The sequence below is a fragment of the Diadema antillarum genome, unplaced genomic scaffold (assembly GCF_040938485.1).
Source record: "Diadema antillarum isolate AM-2024a unplaced genomic scaffold, OU_Dant_1.0 seq00000292_RagTag, whole genome shotgun sequence".
NCBI lineage: Eukaryota > Metazoa > Echinodermata > Echinoidea > Diadematoida > Diadematidae > Diadema > Diadema antillarum.
The window spans coordinates 380749-405472 of NW_027271318.1; the positions used below are offsets into that span (position 1 = coordinate 380749).

Consider the following 24724-nt stretch of genomic DNA (forward strand, 5'->3'; position numbering starts at 1 on the left):
CTCTACAGCACCCTCCTCACCACAAGATCGCATTATTACCTATGATTACGATCCCTGCCATGAAATTCTAACTTTACAGCAATGCAGTTAATTGAGTACATACTTACAGATTGTATCAACTATGCAAACATACATATGTCCAAACACAACTACTTCCATGTTTTGACAAAAAAGAGAAAGAAAGATAGACACACTGATCAGCAAATGCAGCAGCATTGCTTGATTTTTTTCGGCAAAGGAAAAATCATCAAGAAATAAATTGTACACTGCATTTTGCAAACTGTAGTCTTGTTTCTGGCACACCATCCTTAGTTTCATTTGAGGGGTGTACTGGGAGAAACATTCATTTAGATAGAAAAAAAGGGGGAGCAATTCCATACATCTTGTTCATTTCAGTGAGTGAGGCACAAATCACAAATTCTTTATCACTAATAATCATAGGTGTATACAAAAATATGGGGGAAAATATCTCTACAGAGGCAATTTTGCACATTACTTCAGCTCCTTACATGTTTTCCTGTGCGTGCAGTTTGGCAAATATATACATTCAGCACTTTAGAGGCCAGCTGTATACAACTGCTTAACTCTTCCAATACTATTGGGAACCCATCTCTGTGTGATGTCAATGGCTGTGTGCTGCGTGGTCAGTTTGCGGTTATGAGAGGGTTACGCCTTAAAATTTGTGGAGATCAAGAAGACACCACACCATTACTTTGAGGGGTGGGTTTAGCTGATCAATGACATGTGAGGTTTGTGAAAGCTTGGTCTTATACATTCTTCTGCTTTATGAGATGGACATAAAACTCTATGATATACAACTTGCACCTGCTTTTATTTGGACATATTTGATAAAAAGCCTGAAGAACGTTTTGGAAGCTATGCGGAAAACATATTCAACTTGATTAAATTTGTGTAAAAATCACTCTGTGGGATGTTGAATCGACAATCCTTTCAAGAGTTTGCTATGCTCTTTTTGATTTTTCATGTTCCAGTGGAAAAAGTGAACACTGATCTCAAATCCACAATATAATTGACATACTATTGTTAACTTGACTGTTGCCATATCAGTTTTTGTTTTTGTTTTGTTTGTTGTTGTTTTTTTTGCAAAGTTTTCTCATGCTCTATGTTTGCATAATACTGCTGGTTTCACATGGTTTCAAATTTTGCTCTTATGAGAATACTTCTCTCTGTTGCATATTAAAACATTAGACCATCTATTGAGCTACGAGACGCTCAGCAATTCATCACCTCATCTGATCTAATGATGGGTCGCTACAGTTTTGATTTGGTGTCTGAACCGAGCTGGTATGAAATCTAATCCTGTCCAAGAAATTCATGAACAAAGAGGAAAACGGAAACAGTTTAATTATTTGTGACACTTTGACTTCCAGCTTCATCTCCAAGAAAGAAGGGCTTAAGAAGAAATAAACGTCTTGAGCCTTTGGCATTCATAGAAAGAGAAAATTGCATCTAGAGAGCAAGAACAGGTCAGGATCATGTGTTAGCACGTAGGGGTTCAGAAGAAAACACTTTGCCAAACGCACATGCCTCTGTCTTGATTCTTCTAAGACGTGCAAATACGTACGCTTGCATATAATTGTGGTAAATGTAATCTAACAAAGCAGGCTCACTTTTCATGCTTCGAAAACATGTGAAATAGTGGTATTGCATCAATGCCAATCAATACAGGCTCTACCTCTGTTACATTGAGAATGAATGCTTTTCACGTTTTGAGTCATGAGTCTACCATCTTGGTCCCCCCCCCCCCCCCCCACCATCTCCTGCTTTTTCCTGTCCCATGTCTATCAAATGAACCCACATTGATTTATTGCTTTACAGGTGGGTTGTCCATGTTCTGTTTGGTTGTTTCTTCACCTAGTTTATTTCAGTTAATTTTTTTGAGACTAACAAAATCTTACTCTTCACCCTTCGAAAGTTGTTCTACAAATATCTTTGGGATCGGTGTCATTCCTGAAAATACATGCCTGCATGTGTGACTGCGTGCACCGTGTCTCGATCAAAAACATCAAAACTTTGTGACGCCAAATACAAAGGGTTGTTCTCTACATGACAGCGACAGTCTTAGTACCACAATATACACATCTAATTTTTTCTTTCTTAATTGTGCTTACTTCAATTGAATATATACACACACAAATATATATATATATAGTTTGTCTTTGTACAAATACCCAAACACACATTCATACAAATGTATGTGTAGACAAAATTATATGCACAAACATAGCAAATCTTTTTGCGCTAACGATTGGTAGAAGAAAGAAGGCATGGACCACACAGTCTCCAAAGATCATCGGCTGGTGAAATGTCAACGGTGCCACATAATACTAGATATCCAAATCATTGATCTATACAAGTGCGCGAATTACAGAGAGAGACACAGTAAGGGCCAGCTGTACAGAGGTATCCATTCCCCCAATCTCAGGGTGGACTTGCAATCAAATCACGAAATCAAACGAATACATTTCTTCTCTCCATACATACACCACGAACAAAATCAACATTCTTCTTCTTTCTCTTTGTCTACATGATTCCCCGGCCCAGACCACCCCCCCCCAAAAAAAAAAACCCAAAGAAAATAAACATAACAAAAACAAACACCAAATATCAATATAAGTTGTTGAGAGTCTCAAGTCGTTGTAGTGACTATGCACATTTTTACAGCACATCTTTGTTTGCTTTATACAACTTTAGCAACAGTACTGTACAAATGAAGACACAAAAGAGACTCATAACTTCGTACAGCTTCCGCGTCAAAATGGGAATACTTGCTTCAACCTCTTTCTTTCTTTGCCATCCTAAACCTCATGACCAAAAATATATCGACTGCACTCTTTACACGTTCGCCGGATTTCTCCGCTTGAATCTCGACAAATAAACGACATGCAAACAAATTTATACAGCTCTATTATCAGACAAGGTGGTGTACTTGCACTATCAACATTTCACATCAAGGGATGCCTTTGCATAAAATCTCTGACCGGCAACCCAATTGTGAACAGATATAAAGGGCATGCAACCAGTGTGGGGTTGTAATACCTGATACACATGTGATCGACACCAGGGCATTCTGTTACAATGAATGCACCCCATTCTGACTCGCTATGCACTCAGTCAAGCTGACTGTACCCACCTGCCCCCCCCCCCAAAAAAAAAAAACAACAACAACAACAACACACAACAACAACAAAATAACAACACCTGACTGCATTCTGAAAGCAACCCACATGGTATCAAAAAACACAAAGTCTGTAAGCAGTCAAGCATGATCAGCTAAGTTTAAAGCTGTGCCCCTCCCACTTAAAAACTTACGATGGCATAAGGACCAATCACAAATCACCTTGCCAGTTTTAATGAGCAAAGCAACTACCTAACGAAAAATCTTGCACTCCTTGAACTGACCCGAAATGCAAGGTGGTGGAAGAATCTTGCACATGGGGCCTTCTTTGAGTGCGAAGACTCATGTCTGTTCTTGTGAATGTCAACTCTCTCACAGAGCTGTGTATGTGGTACAAAAGCAGAGGTTGACCCACCATCATTCATCTGAGCATTTCCTGAAGCAAATGTCATAATTCAAAACAGAGTAAAATTGCATATATGCACGTAAAGATCTTCAAAATACCCCCTCCCAATGTTTTCGAAATTTCACTGAGCGAGAAGCCTCTGGAGGCCAGTATTATGGCCCACTGCCACCTCACATTTGGTATCAGGACTGGGAGTGTGTTTTGCATATCAGTCATCATGACATCGCTGCTGCGCTGATGCACATAGTTTATTACTTGGGTTCAAGAAACCCGTCAACCTCCTTTCCCCTCAACAATAGATGGGGAGCAATTGAAACGTTGTCCACCTTGCCAATAGCTGGTTGAGGATGACAGAAAATTCTGATCATAATAGAAAGAATGAAATATATGGTGCGTTTCCCTGGCTTGTTGTCATTTATATATCTCCTTGCCACTGCTGACAATGAAATGAAATCAAATCATGTGATTCTCAGAAAAAGATAAGGAATGAAAACTTGGGTGATCTAAACAATGTCGTTGACAACACTGAGCCAAACGAACTCATGGATGTACACAAATCATTTTTTTTTTTCCTTTGCAGCAAACTGAAAGCCTTGAGAAAATCAACAGGCCTATGTCATAACGAAACATAGCATACATCTTTATACTGTACTAACAAGAAAAATGTCCTGTAACACTTTTCACACGCTGTAGACGACTCCCCCCCCCCCCCCCCTCCCCAACCCATCATTCACAGTCTTCCTTCTTTGTGGGTTCTATGAAGTGTTAGTCCCATGCTATGTCTACTGCCACCTTGGTATAGCACACACAGTAGGGGTTGGGATCCACTGCTAGAGAGGACTGTTTCTCACTCGACCCCAAACACGAGACAAACATTGACAACTACTACCATTCAATTCTCCTGCCATATTGGCCAGAATAAAGTGGGCTGGACTAAAACGGGGAAGCTACGGGGAAAACTGAAAACAAGCACACTGATCTACGTGTTTGCATCTTGCACTGACAACATTCAGGATGAGCCAGAAACAGGGATATAACGAATACAAATTATATAAATAAAAAAGTCTTGCACTCCCCATCACTGACGAGTAAAAAAATAAATGAAGAACAACAACAGAAGACATCTCCCCAGTCCAATCAAGGCAGGCAGATAGGCAGGCAAGAGGACTTCTCTTGCCACGTGTATCTCCTCATCTCGTCACCATCTCGTGATTCTTTGTAAACTCGTGGGCGAGGAGCGCACCTGCATCGACAGGGCCTGGCTTTGGCCAGATGGAGGGAGGGGTACTGCTTGGTCCCTCCCTGATCGACCTCTTAGTCCACCTCCTCTTCCTTGCGTGTGACGGCCTCCACGGCCTGCTGGGGCATCTGGGTGGGGTCTGAGAGGATGGAGGTGGTCCTACTGAGGAGGGTGAGAGATGAGAGCACAGCTGTAGAGGAGAGAGAGAGGGGTGGGGTGAGGGAGAGAAAACAGAAGCATGGATACAGTGAGGTGCTTTCAGGAAATAGACTGCAAAACTTGTCCATTCTCACTCACGGTCTCTTCTACAAACCTGCCAGAGTTTTAACACATGCAAACAAGTATCCATCATGGACGGTTCCATGACATTTGCTCCTGCGACAATTGCTCCCATAAAATATCCGCACGCTAGGCCAAACATAAATTCTACCCACAAACAAATCCTAACCCTAATCCTAATCCTCACATCAATCTAAACCTATAACCCTATCACAACCTAACCCGAAGTCCTTAGGGAAAATATGACCGAAGACAGCAATTGTCGCAGCAGCAAATATCATGTCACCCCACAAACACTCACAGAGAAATTTGAATAATACTGCATCTTTGTTGGTGGCAAAGGAGACAAGTCTTTGCAAAGAGCAAGGACTGTCAAAAAGAGCAAAACAGTGTCTGCATCACTTCCTGTACTATCCACAACAAAATCTGTCTGTCTGTCTCTCTTTCCACCTATTCATCTTTCTTTCCATCAATCTATGTATCCTTCTATCTGACTACCTATTTGCCTGTCTATCTATTCATCTGTCTAATATCTATCTACCTAACTATCTTACTGAATGATATTGCTCTTATTCTGTATATCATATATCTTGGGTGATATCAACGTATATCACACATGCAAGAGATAGTGAGGGAGTCTTACTGGGTCGGAGGGTGAGTAATGAGCAGTGCTGATCCAGCCAGGACTTGACGGTCAGCGTCAGCTCCTCATGGCTCGACGTCGACACCGTGCTGTTGAACGACTCAAAGAGGGGACGGATAATTATGCTGAACTGGATGTCACAGAGGAGTATGATTAGGATGATGATGATGAGGAGGAGGAGGAGGCAGAGTTAAGGAAAAACCTCCTTTCACTGCAGTAATATCACATCATAATGTACACTGCAACAACAGCTTCTGCTGATATATAAGGCTCGAAACATTGTCATATTCACAAACAATAATTACCATAACTACCCATGCAAGAATTCAAAAATCCTAAAATCACAGTTGCTGCCACAGCAAATAGGATTTCCATACTCTTGGCAACAATTTGAAATCCTAGAATATATGTGGTTGTTGCAATGATGCAACTTAAACTATAGTTGCATTGTTTACAGATACTTCACCTACATGACATTGCAAAGTGTACAAATACTAATATGGCAAGTTTCATATGCAAAGTGCCTGTGTATCATTTCCATGAATTCATTACCTAATAAGCATGATCGCTTTGTCTAACTCATTATCATACACAGACAATTGCCACAGAGAAGTTTTCAAACAAATCCAAACCCACACTTTTCCCCTTTTTTAATCGGCTTTCTTTTTTTATTCCTTCACAAATCTATCATATTTCTTACACTCCTGTCACAAAGTCTGCAAATAGTTCCCTAATGGTCCTCACTTCTATAGATCTTAATCTGCCCAATTTCGCCCAAAGGCCCAGTCCAAACTTTTCAGTAATTCTCCAACAGCCTTCAGCAAAATGTCGCCTTCATCTTCTCATGGCATGAAAGATTTTCTTTTTCTAAAATGATTCAGAGGACTCTCTCTTTATAACTGAATTAATCTTTTTCCTTTCTTCCACAGTACTACCATCACCATGAGTTATTCTGAATAGTAGCCTTATAGAATGTTCTTTAAGTCACTGGCAGTTGATGGGGCATGTCTTCAAAGGATACGATCCAGAATTTCCAGTTCTGCGTCGTCCTCTCCCTTACGTAGCTGTCGAAGACGTCTCGCATCATGTCAACACGCTGCCGCGTGACAGGCACTCCACTGGCTGGAAGCTGTGATTGGCTATCACTGTTTGGTGGGGGGGAGGGCAGAAGTCAGTTTACTTATTTGATGACACAAGTCCTAACAACATTTAAGCGATGAATGAAGACAAAACGCACATCTTCTTAAATCAGCCATGCCATTTTAATGACAACAACAATTTCTGAAACATCATGAATAATCTATCTCACATAATTAGAAGCATTTTGGTTTATTTCTCACACACCAAAATAAGTTTTTATTTGATTATTTCATATGACGTATTATGATAAATAAGTGCATGCTCTTACTACCTATCATACTTTCATCATATTTAGTTTTCTTCATGTGATCACTGTATATTCAAGTTTTCACAAAATGACAGTGCGATGTTTCATTACCACCTTAAACACTACACAAGCAGATGGTCCAATGCAACCATTTTCAAATCATGTTTGTAACCTGAAGCTAGCAAACCCCTCCCTCTGAATGAAAACAATTTATTTAAAAAAAAATTAAATACCTCTTTCTGTCAAGTACCCAGGTAAAATGTTCATGGTGATATTGCCTGTGGGCTATACTACAGATTCTATCTCAGCCTGAAGCTTTTTGGTCATATCAAGCAAAGCTGAAAAAAAAAAAAATAATTGGTAAATCGGGCTATTAAAGTTTTCCCCAATCATCAGTACAAGAGGAATGCTTACTCCAAAGGGAAGCTACACAGAGAGCTTAGCCCATAGAAACAGGACTCCAATCCCTGAGACAGACTCACCTGATGTCCGCATGGAGACCCGCTATCTCATCACGGAGGACACCGATCTCGTCCTTCATTTTCCTACGATCCGCCTGCAGCTTCTTGGTGTACTCCACCGCTACATCAGTGAAGGAGGGAGAAAGGTGAGGTGGGAGTGAGATTAGAATGGAATGATAGTGACACAATTCAGAGTGGCGCTGGGCTGGGGCGGGAGGGAACTCAAGATGAAACTCATTCATTCTGTAGTTATTTGACCCTTCCTTTATCTTTCTACATCTTTTCAGCATCTTCTCCTCAATTTACTTCTCTCTTTCCAAATTACCCCATGGATGGAGTATGAAGGACTGGAAGCTCCAGGTTCCGGACAACTCTTACATTGAATTTCTGACACCAAGCACAAGCACAAGCACAAGCACAAGCACAAGCCCAAGCACAAGCACAAACATAAGCACAAACTCAAACACAAACGCAAACACAAACACAAACACAAACACAAACACAAACACAAACACAAACACAAACACAAACACAAACACAAACACAAACACAAACTCAAACACAAACTCAAACACAAACACAAACACAAACACAAACACAAACATAAACACAAACACAAACACAAACACAAGCACACAAGCAACTTCCAAGGAGGATGGTGTTACCTTTCTGAAGCATGTTGGCCTTGCTGATCTTGGCGTTGGGGTTCTGAGCCAGGGACGGGATCATGGAGTGAAGTTGGTCGAAGCCGGACTGGAGGGACACAAGACGAAAGAGAAAAAGAGAAAGAGTGACTGAGATGTCACGACTAATGAATATGAAAATGACAGCATATCAAATGTTGTCTTTGTATCCTTTCTTCTTCTAAATAAACAGCTTTCAAGTGATTTTTATCACTGAACATTTTTTTTTTATTAACTACGTTCACTGATTCTTGCAGTTACGATGAAACTAGCAAATTCTTGTGAGCCACATCTGTTCTGACTTGTACTGTACTCCTAAACTCCTGAAAGCTGTTGCAGTTTCTCAAACACCGGGTTACCTTTGATGTATGGTACATCAAAGGGACAAAAAAAATATTTGTCACATCATACATCTGACGTATGGACTATGCTCCTTCAAAAGATTTGACCCACACGTGGAAATGTTTTTCGTATCTGACTAAACAAGGTATCGGTGGGTGAAAATGCACACCCAACAGACAGACAGACAGACAGACAGACAAACTACAATACTGTAAAACCAGAAACATTTGTGGCATGAAACTTTTGCAAATTGCAACTGGCATTCAATGCACTGTGAAGAAAAAAAAAAAGTCAACTTTCACTTACATTTTACTTTCGCAAATCTTGGCTCCTCACAAAATTTGCAAAAGTTTCATGCATGCAAAAATTTCTGGTTTCACAGGAAAACAAGACTAGCTTTTTCTCATCATGACTGACTCACCCTGATGTTCACTCTCCTCTTTTGTTCAGCTGAGATGTGGGACAGCTTGCCGCCTTTCTCCTGTATCACGGAGACAGAAAACAGAAGATTACATTGAAAAAAAAAATCATCTGTGTCACAATCATTCCAGCATGCAGAAAACTCTCATAGGAAGAAAGAAAGAGACAGAGAGAGAAAGAGAGAAGAGACAAATGTAACCTCTTGTGAGAAGGTGAGAGAGGGGAGATGTAGGGAGGGAAAAAGAGCGAGAGAGAGAGAAGAGAAACATATCACTTGATGAATTCGTCAAATCTACCCTTCACATACACAATGCAATATAATGCGCGTGCACGAGCATATTGTCTTTTGAATATAAAAGATGAAGCATATCCACAAAATCATATCAAATGACAACCCATGATAACTTTATGATCAATAACAAACATGATACAGCAAGTCTAAGAAAAAAAAATCAAAATCCTTTCTCCACACTATATCTATTATAACAAGACACACAGCTGAAGAAAAGTTCTTCTGTTATCAAAGGAAGAAAAATAAAAATAATTCTATGATTTCATATTGACAAATGATTCTGTACACTAATGTAATCTCCAAATAAAACCATATGGAAATATGACAGAAATGTAGCTACAACAGACTCAAACTAGGGTAAGATGGTTACACATCTGATCATTACGACCCTTCCCATTCAAGTATGCAGCCGCTATGTCAAGCACAACTAAACATCACAAACTATACCGGTAACCGTTCTCGCTACTGAAATAGATTATCAAGCAAATTGGGCTCAGACATTGTTACCAGCATTCAGGCTTATACGGGAAATGCAATACTGCTCATGTGTACCATACGGCAGACATTGTTTAGAAATGTGGCATTATTTGATATGTTACTGTGCTGCCATTCGTTTGACTGTTGGAGCTTTCAAATATATTTGGCATCACTGAAATTACATACTTCTGCACGTCTCATACAAATTGTCATTCTGGTGTACACTGTCACACATGTTGTTACAATGTGACTTTTCCTTTCTTTGGTACTGGTACACTACCCCAAGGCTGACGGAATCAAACTTCCATGTTTGATAATGTATCACTAAAGCAATTCAGACTGGCCCTGTTGCATAAAACCCTTACCGCTGGACTTACCGCTGCTTTCTAGCGGTAAGTCTTCAAATTAGCGGAAAATTTTATAATCCTTGATGCTGATTGGCTGTGACGCCTAATTTTGGCGGTAGTTACCATTGAAATTCAATGGTAAGTTTTATGCAACGGGCCCTTAAGGAGTCCAAAAATAACCACATTCACAGAAACACTGCAAATTGGTAAAACATCAGAAAAGACTCAAGACAAGAGAAAGAAAAAAAAAGAAACAAAATTTTTCTCAAATATATCATTATCATGCTGGAAGGCATTCCTTTTCTTTGTTTCATTGCCCACATTACCCATCACCACAGCTTAACATATACTGGAAAACCAGAAACTTTCTCGAATTTTGCGAGGAGCCATGATTCGCTAGAGTAAAATGCACGCCAAAGTTTTTGTCTAAGTAATCCACTACATGTAGTGTACTCGTAATGTTTTCATGGTCGGCAATTCGCGAAAGTTTCACGCTGCAATTTAGTGTTTCTGGTTTTAGAGTAATTGACGTGATGAGACTTTTCTAATCATGGGTTTGGAATAATTTGCACATAAATAGCAAGACAATGAATGGTTTTCCAAGTTTCGGCTCTTCTCATTCGATGCAAAGGTATGATGAATGATGCTTCCATATAGAGTGCTACATTTCAAATCAACCTCACTGACTCTCAGCACAGAGTCCTTTTAAAATTGCTGCAGCATTCCGATTAAAATTGGATTTTACAAAAAGAAAAAAAAAACAAATGTCCTGCTTGAGACGTAGCGATGCAGGGGTTAGTGGTGACTGGCAAATTAGTATGTTCACTGTTTCTTGTTTATGTTGATGAGCAAATGCATGTTGTGCAGGAGGGGATGATCTGTATGGGTTATGAGCTAATTCACATATTGAATTTTGAATTTTGAAGTTTTCAATTTTGAATACTGAAGTTTTGAGGTTTTAATAACTGATTTCGAATGTTGTCTTCAGGCTTTAGACATAGGGATGAAGGGGTTAGTGGTGACTGGCAAATTAGTACCGGTATGTTCATTCTTTCTTGTTTATGTTGATGCAATTATGCATGTTGTGTAGGTGGGGATGACCTGTATGGTTTATGAGCTGATTTACATATTGAATTTTGAATTTTGAGGTTTTGAATTTTGAATTTTGAATACTTAAGTTTTGAAGCTTAAAAAATTGATTTTGAATTTTGTCTTCAGACTCATAAAAGAACCCCCTGTGTGGCTTCATGCTCACCTGAGCTTCAAGATTAATTGAACTTTCCCCTTGTGTCTCGTGATGGGATGATATTGTGAATGTATTGTAACAACCTCTTCAGGGGTCTCACAAGCAATCATTCATGATGTCTCATTCTTTATATATGAGGGTTACCTACACGAGCTGTTCAAACTCATAAAATAAGTTGGTAGTCTGGAACTGTAAATCTGCAAAGTGAGGGACTCCCCAATTCCATAATAGTAATCTTAAATGGCTACGGAGTTATCACAATCAACCAAACATGCACAGCAAAAGAAACCAAGAAAAGAAAGGCTAATTCTAGCCTTCAGCCATAAGAGAAATATAATCTGATACAAGCTTTGAGAAACATGTCTATTTGCATTCCGTTTTTCTAATATAGCAACACAGCATTTAGATTAGCTCACCGGTTAACAGATTTGTTGAAGATGAAAAATATGATAGATTTTCTTTCATTACATAGTAAACCTAACCACACACGATTAATTTCTAACACACACTGACACAAAATAAATGCAGTCTACCTATAATACAGAAAAGCATGAGATCCCAACACCTAAAAATAACATTTTACTGACAAATAATGTTGCTCATCAAACCTCATATCCATCTACAATTCTGAACCAACTTCTTGGGACACAGAAATCTAGCGACAAGTATCTTAAATAGTCATTATCTATGTCAATACATCACCTATGTAACAGACCTCTCTGGATTCAACTGAATATTCCTTGCACAATTAGTATTTTTCTACATAAATTCTTCGTTTAATTTTCAAAAGGCAGGTGTTCTGATACAATAGCTCCCTCATAATTGGGACAGGATGGGATACAAAACTTTTTCCCATTTAGTCTGGACTACCACTTTAATAAGCAGTGGCCCATAATATGGAACCATGTAAATCACCGAACATGTCACCCATTTTAGTAAGTAGGTAGGCCTACAATAGTACGACTACTGCATTTGGTCTGGGATATGTTGGGAAGTAGCTGCTACAGTATGATAGAAAAATTATACCTCTGTGTTTGTCTGGATTTAGGCATCATTTTGAGACACTGATGAAGGATTGTGGCAGCATTTGAGCCAATATATGTCCAAAATAACAGAGTTGTAGTCCAAGTAGTGGAAGGCCAACTTCCTCATATGGGACTATATGTGACCCGCTACAACAAAAGGATCCTAAAGTTGCTGACGGGTGAGCCGAGCATGGCCCAGAAAAATGCTATTTTCAGGCCTTTCCTTTGATCATTTAGCTTCGAAATTTCGGCAGATGATAGAAGATACAATGTATATTAGACTACAAAATTATGTTAAAAACAGAAATTCCGAACATTTTGACAGATTTTGGTGATCTGACTTCAAACTCGATTTTCTCGGCTCACCCGTCAGCGACTTTAGGATCCTTTTGTTGTAGCGGGTCACATATATGCTAAGGTGATGACTAGTGCTGGTCACCCAGGGGGAACCACAAGGGGTTGGGATTATTCGCCTGTTTTCTGGTATAGGTACAATTATTCACTGGGTTTGTACCCTTTTCATTGTGAGAAACCCAGCTAGACTCAATGATTCTCCAACCCAAGCCATCTGACTGCAGAGCAAACACGCTACAGTCACCTCATTGCTCAATAATGAGGTCAAAATAACACAATTTGTTGCCTGGAATTTTGTTGTGCCTAGGCAGGGCTCCAAATGTGTGTATTCATGTGTATCAGTGTGTGTGTGTGAGAGATTCTTTGCTTCAGCATGAAAGTACTACTCCTGCGGTATTTGCACTTTGATGCATGCTTGCTCTACAGTATTTTCCACTTTTAGAGCATGATGAAAGTGTGCAATTATCGTGTACACTTGTGCAATAGGATGACATGAAAAGCTGATAGCCTAAAATGACGTCACATCCTGGACAGCCAACTGCCAAGTTTTACAATACATTGTAGTTCTCAGTGCGTTTCTTTTCCCGTAACCAGGACAGTCAACCACTGCAGATCAAAGAAACACACTGATAAACAGCAAAACAGGAAAGAACAAATCTTCAGGTCATCCCATAATGATAATGACTATAATAATATAATACTATAATACTATAATAATAAAAGACTGCTCATATCAGGCATGCCTGTTCTACAATACAAGTACGAAGCCACATTCTTTTCACCTTAAAACTATATTTCTTATTCTCTATGGAAAAAAAAAAAACACCAAACAAGCTAAACACTGTAAAAGCATAATTTTTTAAAGCTCTGGGTGTTATTTCAGCTCCTAAAGTTTAAATCTCTCCATTATCTACCGTATTTGTGCCCAATCTCCACAAAGCTTTGGCTCAGAGTGACTGGAATGAACCCAATATGATTGAATCTTATTCCTCAATTATCAAAAGCAGCTTAACTTCACACACTTGGTTGGCTATCAGCTCTGGATCTAAGGTAGGACAATTTGGAAAATGAGTTGCAAAACTATATCTTTTCTTGGAGGGGGGGGGGGGGAAAACATGGCAATCCTAAAGTCATAAGTTATAGTTAATCCACAAAGGTACTTTCATTCTCTCTATAAAAAAACAACAACAACATATAATAATAATAATAATAATAATAATAATAATAATAATAATAATAATAATAATAATAATAATAATAATAATAATAATAATAATAATAATAATAAAAACAATAAAAATAATAATAATAATACATAGAAAACATAAAAAAGAAATGATCATTACTCTAAAAGTCACGAAACCAAAATCTAAAGAATAAAGATAGGATGATAATTGGAAAATCAATAGGTAAATTGATTGGTGTACCATTCCTAGATAGATGCCCCCCCCCCCCCCCCCCATTTGGAAATCAATTCGATTTCCCAATCAGTTTGCTTTAATAGAAGTCATCTGTTTAGTGTCAAGAGTATGTCGAAAATATATCTTTGTACATGTATATATGCATAACGCTAAATATATGCCATGTGATGTGAGTCTTGGGCTCAGGTGAGCCACCACAGGAAAACCACATCCTAGGGCAGAAAGCCAATACATGCTGATTTGTCTGGCTTCCTTTCTCCGCTTACGAGCAAATTTGCATGCAATATAATCCTGCAAACAACTGGTAATATGATATCTTAATGCAACATTGCCAAGGCTGATATATGTTTACAATATCATAGAGTAAAGATATTGTTTTCTCTTTGCAGTTTATCAGAGAAAAACAACAACAACACTCAAATGTTACGACAACTGATCTGATGGCTCTGAAAAAAACAAACTCTCAGTGCAAAAAGGTATCGTAAAGAGGTGCCAACGTTTTGACCCTAACTGAACTGAACTAGGCTGGGGGTGTGGGGGAGGGCACTTCCACATGACCTATGACTTCTGACACAAAATGTTGAGGAATTCTAAATTGCAAGTCAACAGATACTCACAAAACCAAGTATTGTGATGCAAGTCCAGCTTTTTTATGCCCTCTTCTTTTGTGCACAGATGGCATACAACAGATCTATAGTCTTACCCTCACTGACAACGTAACCCATCGTTTTACAAAGTAAAGCAGTAGCATACAAAAGAATGTGTTCTCCATATTCCTTATTGACCAAACATTGCGAACACTGCAAATCTTACAACTTGTATCTTTCTCCCCCCCCCCCCCCCCCCCCCCCCCCCCGACAGTCTACGGAGATATCTGCATCCTTTATTTCCTCCAATACCGAATTTGGCTTTTATTTTCAGTACATTGCATTTTACTGTATATTTGTCATTCCTCTTAAATCATAAAGAAAGAGAAAGACAAATAGGTAAGTAAGTTGCCCATTTCTATGCAACATTCATAGACATGCATATTTTTTTTTTCCATTAACATTTGTTATCCTAGTGAAACATATACAAAAATAGCTATTTTTAGCATCATACAGTAATCATATCACTTGTCATTTTCAAATACAGGCATGCCAGAGTGTTGTAAATGAGGTATCTGCATTATGATTTCAAGGTGAAAAGTCATGAAATGGAAAACATGAAATTCCTTAGTCATCACGTCACTTGCTTGCAAAAAAACCCCAACAACAACAACAACAAACAAACTAAAATGTGACAGGGAGACCCACCACTCCCCTGCCAGTACAATTAGGGCCATGAATTTGTGATCACCGTGACATGTTCACTCACACTCAGAAAGTTTGATCATTGTAATCAACCATGTCCATCAACTCATACCAAAGAAAAATTTTGAAGAGTCACACTCACATACAAGAAAGGAGAGAAGTTAGGCATGGAAATGGAAGTTAAAATCACACACACACACACAAAAAAAAAATCAAATAGTTTGTGTGTTAGTGCACGGTATGCGATGGAAGAAGGATTTTGAGAGAAAAAAAAAGAAGAAGAAAAAAAGATGATACCAATCAAGAAGTTAGCGGGCAAACAAATCAGGACATTCACATCCTTAATTCATTGCCTACCTCTTCCTTTGACGACATGTTCACATCGCTCATGCTCTACGGAATGAGACAGAAGAGAGAAGAGGCTAAAAAAAAATCTCCTCTCTACTGTAGAGAATTCAATCACATGTCTGGGATTGTCTACAGGAATTTCTCACACGACAGTGAACAAACGCACATTTAAAGGTAGGAAAACATTTACTATCTATAGCACACGCAAGAAGCTTGTGACCTATGCAATAACTAACACTCCTTTGTTTTCGAGCAGGGATCACTAACGGGGGTGGGAGGGGGATACAATGCATTTTGAAAAATGAATTTCTGTGGATCTGCTTTATTCCGTTTATGATGTCACACTAACTGTAACCCATTGTGATTGGCTCGGAGTGGTACATCACGGATGTGACCCACCAATGAGAAACAATGACTAAATCTCCTCAGAAAGACTACTGGTACCTCCCATCCGTCGCAGCCACTTTCATGTGCTGCCCCTGGATTCTCAAAAAATGTGGATTGGTATTCAAGCGATAATGGAACACTGTCAGAATGGCAAAGGCTCAATCAATCTTAGATCACAAAGCCGGTCGTAAGGTTTTGTGAGAGATGATAATATTTCTGTATTTACCATTCATTTTATTTTCTTTCAACTGCCACTGCCTCAAGAAGCTTCTCTTCAAGTACAAATGTAAAGGAGTTATGAATGAAGAGAGTGTGGTTCTATGACGATATCAGATGATGTCTTTTGTCATATAATAAGCGATGCATGTTGTTAGACTAGGATGGGTGACCTTCTACCTAAAGCTGCCCGCCCACTCTGTCTGACAAGGGCTCCAAGTTTTTGACAGGTGTTCGCCATTACTGGCAAACTTATGGCAGAATTCACTACAGTTTGATGAACACACTTGTGTCCATAGCCAACCCTTTGGCACTGAAGGACAAATAGCACTACCCTAACTTTTCACTAGGGGAGAGGAAAAAATCTATTAGCAGCTGGAATTTAAAAATCTTTTTTCTTGCTTGGATGAAGGTGGATTAGTTTTGTTGTCACTGCAACAGGTAAGAAGCTCATGGAAGGTACACCTTGGCATTAATGTTCTCAAAGGAACATGGCATGTTGAGCTCTTGAAAAGCAGGTGGTAATGATCGGGTTAAGCTTAATCTTTCTGGCATCCATTTCATCCATTGCACTGTACACTGTCCATCCATACAGTCAGGGACTGTCAACCCTCATACTCACAAATCAACATCATGGCAGAACTGAAACCCACAAATTTGTGAACCGTTGAAAAACAGTACAAACAAAAACTTTTTAACTGTTTTGACGAGTAATTCCAGTCTAAGACATTCACCAGTTCATTCAAAGACACTTGTTCCCCATTCTGCCCCCTTCCCCCTCCCCTCATCCCCTCCCCTCTCCAGCTCCCATCCCTCCAAATCCCCCAACCTGATCTACACCATATTTCCATGTATAGTGTGTAAATAGCTATAATTTAGGGCACAACTTACATCCATTTCCTCCACGACAGACATAGGGCTGCCCATGGGACTGAGTCCCCCAGAGCTAGTGTTGATGGAGAATGTAGGCAACTTGGTTATCGTTTCTTGCGGCGGGGTCTCAAGTCCTGTGGGCAAGGCCAAATAAATGAGAGAAAAGACATGAAAATAACATGCCAAACTGATAATGCAAATTCTGTGCAATATATATATCCAAGAAAATATAATGTATATTACGCTGTTAATATCACATACAGATATTTTCGCGATTGAGGAGGTCACAGACATTTTCACAAGATGTTGTTTTCATGAATTGGCACCGATGCTATCGGGAAAATTTGCTATTACCTTACTGCATAGCGACATTTTTGTGTGTTGTTAAATTCCTGAAAATTAAACCCTCGCAAAAATAACAGCTTATACAGTATACAATGTTCCTACACATACTGTACCTATACAAACACACATATTCGTGGGCGGGTGAATTTGTATGGTACTTACTTGGTGCAGGTTTGGGTGGGGTGATATTAGCCGCAGCAATGGTGATCACGGGACTCGGCGAACTTGAGGTCGTCGTCGTGGCGACAGGCGAGGAAAAAACTGAGGATATGGCCGACGTGAAGAAGCCAGTGGCTGGAGGCCTTGGTGCACTCGGCTTGGACGAGTCTTTGGTCTACAACACAAAGCATGCACCACAGAGGTTTGAAGGTCACTTACCAACATGATAGACAATGGAATACCTGTGTAATTTCCTTGGTGTACAGTACATTTGATCATTGAGAAAGAAATTCAATGTATCACAAACAACTTTTGAGGTGACTGTGACACAATTTGAATGGAGCAATATATCTCCGATAGATGTATAGGGGTTAGTGATAAAATGCCCAAATCAATTAATTATGGGGCTCTTTTTTATCTATGACATCAAAGCAATTTGATGTAAAATGAAGTATCATGAACATGCTAAACTATACATGGCAAAATGTAAAATGCTCATAAAACATTATTTTGACAATGGAAGTTACCATTAAAAGAAAAGACTTGTATCTCTACAACCTAATTTTGCAGTAAAGTGATGACATGCATGGTAACTCCCATCAAGTAATTTGAGAATCAGCACATATGGGCAAAAATCTGCAGAAACTGTGTCACTCACAAAATCAGGTTTCCTTTATGAATACATTATAACACCTTGACAGAAAAACAAACAAAAAACAAAAGAGATAGAACAGAACAAGAGACTTGTGTATCTCGCGCTCACCTGAGCAGCACACTTTGCCTTGCATGGCATCCACTTCAGGCAAACTATTTTAAAAATCTTGTGATTCAGGGATTGCTGCAAGCCCCTTAGGCAGCATCCTCTTAATTTGGGGTATATGGGCCCCATGTTAGAGGCCTCCTGGGGCACCACCACCATTTGTACAAACTATATTCCTCCTAACCTAATGATGAGTCCCTACCAAGTTTGTTCAAAGTCTAGCCACCAGTATTCAAGAAGAAGATGAAAATGTAAAACATTATGAAAATTGGACCCTGCAATAGGGCCACCATTTGGGGCACCACCACTATCTGTAAAAACTATGATTCCCTACTCCTCATTCATGATTTCTGGTAAATTTGGTCAAACTCCAGCCACCAGTTTTGACAAAGAAGATGAAAACACACACAAAAAAGCTGGTGCATGACGCACAAGGCCAAAGCACAACTCATGCTGGATGGCAAACTGGAGAAATTTGGCTCAGGTGAGTTAAACGTTAATACACTATAAGTACAAATTCAGTACTATGCGAAACATTTCAATGCAAGGGGGTGTATGCACTACTTTCAAAAGAGAGAGAAAATGACTTTGTTTGTGTACAACACACAATAATTCTCCTTTGACTCACCACCATGCTAATGGGGGACCCGCTGATTTTGGGTTTGACACTGGCCACTGCCTGTGAAGGGGAGGCCAGGGCAAGCGTCAAGGCACTGGTCTGGGGACAGGGCGCCTTCGTCGTGCTCTGTGGCTCCGACTTCACGGACTGCAGCACCAGGGGGCGCACTGGGGTGCAGCTGCTGTTCTCAGAGCGAATTGAGATGCTGGCTGGTGATGTGTCATATTTTTCTGCACAGAATGGGGGGGGGGGCGGGGGAAGAAACTGGCTATTAAAGGCTAGGAGGCCAAAACAACACAACATTCACACTGAGAAAAAAAACCCCAAATAAACTTACCAGTGGCTTGTTGGATTATGTATTTGGAAATTAATATTTGAGCATTGAGAATTTAGGGTTTCTGGGACGAACACTGAACTAGGGCTTTCTATAGCTCAGTCAGTAGAGCACCGGGCTAGCAATCCGGAGGTCTCGGGTTCGAATCCCAATGGAATCACATTTTCTTTGCTCAATTTTCCACTATGAAATTAATATTCATACAAAAGTATAGTCAATGCTACAATTTAACCTATACAAATTACACGGTGCTGATTATTTTGTTTTTAATTGCCTTGGGCACTTCACATATCCTTTTGCTGTTGTTGTGTTAAATGACCAATAACCAGAGCAGCACATTAATCCACTGTTTTTTTTCTACTGGTTCGACCTGTCCCTGTAGGACCAGTAGGTACTCATTTTTTCCCCATTTTTTACTGGTCCATTCCTGAAAAGTTACTGGTCTGACAGTGATTTTTATGGGTCTGGACCATTGGACCAGTGCAAGTGTGCAGTGTTGCAATAACATGATTTTTTTTTTTTTAAAAGACAAAATAAGCACACAAGGCTTTGTCTATGAGTAAATGTTTGGCTTCTGTGATATCGCATGATATATGTTTTGAATATTGACTGTATGACGTGTTATATGACTATATTGACTATGACGTGTTATATGGCACACAAACACTCCTTACAAAAGATTGTCTGTATCTGTCTTTTGCCGATGCCCACTCAATGGGAGAATTAACAACATATGAATGTCTGCACAATATGCAATAAAACAACTAATAACATGCATGAAGCTCAGAAGAGTCTAATCACCCTGAAATTGACAGTGTTGTGATGAAAACTTCACATACCTATTTTCTGCGCAAGCAGCTGGGTGAGCAATGCCGTGGAGGTGGTAGCAGTACTGGTCACAATGGGGCTCTTGGCTATCACTGGTTGGGGGTCGAGGGCAGGGGCTGGCGCAATCTTGGCTGGTATCTTGGGTTTGATCAGCTGCTTGGATTTCAGTGTCGCCGTCTTGATGGTGCTGCTTGGTGCAACCTTGGGCCTGCTCTGCAGCTTGAGGGCTGCCTTCGGTCTGGCATCCAGGATTGTGGGGAGGTCCTGCGAAGGCTGTGGCTGGACAGATGTGATGGTGATGGGTGTCGTGAGGGCAATCTGGGACTGGCCCCCAGAGATCTGGATGGTCTGCATGGTCTGGAGTGGCCGGATCTGGGCCTGCTGCTGTTGTTGCTGTTGCTGCTGCTGCTGCTGCTGGGCCGACTGCTGCAACTGCTGCGCTGAAAAGAACCTCGCCTCGGCAAGCGTGGTGGGCTGATTCTGCAGGGTCGTCGCTGTGGTGATGGCAACCTGAGGTAGTCCTGTGGTGGTGATAAAATTTCGTCCCAGAATCTGGGTTATGACGGGCTTGCTGTCGGCCCTGGCTTCAATCAATCCTTGCACTCTCGGTTGCTGCTGGGCCTCATGCTGTGTCTGCTGCATTGGTTGTGGGACAGACTGTTGCACAGGCTGTTGCTGTTGTAGTTTTTGTTGTCTTGATCTCTGCTGGCGGGCCGCTTGTTGCCGCTGTTGCTTCTGTTGTGACAGCAGCAGCTGTTGAGGCTGCTGCTGTTGCTGTTGCTGTTGATGTTGCTGTTGCTGTTGCTGTTGCTGAGATTGTTGCGCAGTATTCTGCAACATCTCATTTGCAGACACATGGTTGGCAACTTTCTGCAGGAGTTTCAAGGCCTGAGTCTGTTGTGGTGTCAAGCCAGTAATGCTCAAATTTCCATGACATCCACGGGCCTCCTGCTCCTGCTGCTGTTTCTGAACTTGAGCTAGTGTTGATGTAAGAGTGTGAAGCAACTGTTGAGCTTTTGCCTGTGTTTCATTGTTGACACTGGGAAAGTCCTGCGGCTGGGGTGTTGGAACCTGCTGCTGTTTTTGTTGTGACTGCTGCTGTTGCTGCAATGCGTTCTGCAAGACCGTGTCACTAGTTAATGCACTCACATTCTGAGTGCTCTGCAGCAGGTCAGCCAGGCTTCCCTGAAACACATTGCTGTCTTGGCTTTTGCTTGAACTTTGCAAGGCACCGGCCGACAAACTCCTACCCCGTGGAAAGGAGCCACCTACTGTCCTCTGCTGCTGCTTCTGTTGCTGCTGAGTTCGGTGCTGCTGTTGTTGCTGCTGACGAGGTTCTTGCTGCAGTTGCTGATTGAGGCTACCGACAGCTTGCAAGGACATGGGCGCCACACTCTGCAACTTGCCAGACCCGATGGATGTCTGTACGATTGTGTTCTCTGTGGCTGCCTGCTGTTGGACAGTAAAAGGTGGGCTGATCTGGTTGATCTGCACCTGGAGGGGCAGGTACTGGTTGATCACCTCTGTCTGAGGTTGAGGAGCTTGCTGTGAAATCTGTGGCTGTTGCTGCTGTTGCTGCTGCTGCTGCTGTTGTATCTGTTGCATCTGCTGCAGTTGTTGCAGCTGTTGCTGCAGTAGAATGTTGCTCTGCAGGTTGCCCAGGGAGATGCCACCACCACTCACGGCACCACTGAGCTGCTCCAGGGTGTTCTGGGACAGGGAGCCAATCACATTCTGCTGCATCAGTTGGGCCAGTCCCACCTGACTAGACGCCCCCTGGATCTGGTTCAGAATCAGGTTGGCATTGCCAAAGTCGCTGACGAGGCCGCCGGGAATCACGTTCATCAGGTTAGGCTGCGTCTCCCCCTGGATCCCTGCAGGGCTGAAAACTGGGAGCGTGGACTCTGTCGGCATACTTTGCTGCTGCTGCTGCTGCTGCTGCTGTTGCTGAACCTGCTGTTGCTGAACCTGCTGCTGAACCTGCTGCTGAGGTTGCAGCTGTGGGGATTGCAGCTGCTGAAGGGTATCTTGCTGGTACATGGAGTTACTCTCGCTAGAGATGAGGGAGGACAAGTCGTCCATGGGCATCCCATCCACCGGGTCCTCAGTGCTGATCATACCTTGTGTCTGAAATGACGGTATGGTGCTGGTATCAATGTTCATAGCGCTCTGGAAAGAGAAAAAAAACAAACATACAATCAAGACAATTATCAAAAGTTATCTAAACTGGTTCTTATCAACTGCCTTAATATCATTCGGAGTTTGCTAGAGTGAAATGCCTATATTTCTCACATAGACATCCCTCAATCTATATTTATCTTAGTTGCCTGGATTTTGTATTGACTTGACTGAAGAAACCCTTTTTTATAATGCAATACAACCATTCTCTGAAAATGCACACTGTCATATAAATAAAGTGATGTTACATCAAATCAAGTGAAAAAGAAAATCAAAATATAAAAACAATAGATGTAGAAGTATGCAGTCATCACAACTGCCTATAAATCTATAATAAGGCAGAGAGAAAATACAACAAAAAAAAAACGCCCATATCAGTTAATGATTGAACTACATCCATCCATGCTACCTAACTGATAAAGACAACTGACAAGCAAATATAGACAATGCATAGCTACAATTATTGCAATTTATTTACACAGGCACTTTGAACCACGTCTCTTCTTGCATTAACTCTTTATGCGGCATGGTGTAAACCCCATGTACCACATTATTCTGAGATCGCAACGTACATGTAGGCATGCTTTGGGTAACTTTCTGTGTTTCCAACCTATGTAAGTTATGATAGGTTTTTGCTACACTGGACACGCAATGAGCAAAACTGTAGAGAAAATGCGAAGCTTTGCTCTGAGGTAATTGTTTGTTGTTTTTTTTGTCACAAATCAATGATTATTTTCAGTTGAATAATCAGTAGCTACATAATTGTCCAGGCATCACTTCTGCACACAAAACAGTGTCAAAAACTTAGAATTTACTCATAAATCCAATATGTAACACCACTTGATATTTACTCACGACATTACGCAAACTACATGTGACAGGAATGGAATTGCGAGTGATGGTTTCATTGTACTGTATTATGTGGTGATTTATCAATTGATTTGGGTGGGTTTGTGGGTTTGAGCAAAATATGCGAACTTGGCATGCCGTCAACTAAGTTGGGTGTGCAAGTATGACACATAAAGAGTTAAGAAGAGAAAACAAACAAGTCCCTCCTCCTCTTTTTTTTTACCACTGACTTCATCAAAACACCAAACAAAAAGCTTCTAGGTCACACTCTTGACATTGCAAATAAAGATTAACATATACATACATATACCAACATAATAAGCATGAATGCATGTTTACACTACTGTCATAATGCACGCAGCAATTGCACCATAAATGTGCTACATCAATATAAGAGGGAGCTTGATTTGCCATGCTATATCTACTAGTTGAGCATGCGAGTGTGGATCTACTAGAATACCATCTATATTCTTACTGCCATGATCTTTGTTTTGTTTTGTTGCATCAGGGGGTGGGGAGAGAGGTGAGGCTGAAGGGGGAGGGGCACGCGAGAGGATTATATCTCTCTCTAAAATCAAAACAAATCACAGTATAACAGCAAAACTAACACCATAAACCCAGTAACAGTCTGATATACACACTAGTTAAACAACCACATAGAATGCTTGAAGAAATTTGCATACAACGGGAACAGAGAGCCCTTCATTCGCTGAAGGGCAGGCACAAAGTCATTCCCTCGTATTACGATCCAAACATTCATCACCACGTTTAATGCACCAATGATTAACTATAAATTTCCTTTCCGATAATGTGGCCAAAATCATCCCTAATACAACGATAATAATGCCATACATTTATCGTCTGTCTATCAGGGGCATCAGTGAGACTTGAACTCATTTTCATTTTGTAAAATTCCAGCGGACAACTCTTCCGGCAGGCCCATGCCAGGAGTCCATTCTATTAATAGGGATTGTAGTCACTGCAAGTTGCAATATTTGTGGTTACCATGGTAGCAGCACGGTAATAACGAATCAGCTGCTACAGTTTCCAACTGCTACCATGGTTACTGCCATCACTGAAACTTACACCACTTGTAAACTTCTCTGGAAGCAGGCTAAAGAACACAGGCTTGGGAGGGGGAGCGGAGGGGGAGGGGAGAGTGAGTGGACATCTTACGTACCTGTTGCAGAAGCTGAGACTGCGTCTGGTTGCCCGTAAAGACAAATGTGTTTGGGGGCGCATTGTTGGAGATGCTCTTCATGATGTCTGTGGGAAATTCGAGCAGGGAACAACACAAGCTTAATACTAGATGGGTGATCAGAGCATCTGCAGCATTCTTGCTTACACGATCTCTACAGAGGAATCATCAACTAA

General features: G+C 40.7%; 1 protein-coding gene across 1 annotated transcript in view; it reads right to left on the minus strand.

Moving 5' to 3' along the window:
- Positions 1 to 4843: 4843 nt before the first annotated feature.
- LOC139730109 (uncharacterized) overlaps positions 4844 to 24724 on the minus strand; it is a 55593-nt gene continuing 35712 nt past the window's right edge. Inside the window, exons 7-18 of the mRNA XM_071641013.1 lie at positions 24531 to 24616; positions 20335 to 22492; positions 19171 to 19391; positions 17786 to 17957; positions 17297 to 17412; positions 15812 to 15847; positions 9002 to 9061; positions 8221 to 8308; positions 7577 to 7676; positions 6729 to 6852; positions 5708 to 5837; positions 4844 to 4975 (exon numbers count right to left, since the gene is read on the minus strand). Coding sequence (XP_071497114.1) covers positions 4860 to 4975; positions 5708 to 5837; positions 6729 to 6852; positions 7577 to 7676; positions 8221 to 8308; positions 9002 to 9061; positions 15812 to 15847; positions 17297 to 17412; positions 17786 to 17957; positions 19171 to 19391; positions 20335 to 22492; positions 24531 to 24616 — 3407 coding nt within the window. The 3' untranslated portion in view covers positions 4844 to 4859. The remainder of the gene's footprint in view (positions 4976 to 5707; positions 5838 to 6728; positions 6853 to 7576; positions 7677 to 8220; positions 8309 to 9001; positions 9062 to 15811; positions 15848 to 17296; positions 17413 to 17785; positions 17958 to 19170; positions 19392 to 20334; positions 22493 to 24530; positions 24617 to 24724) is intronic.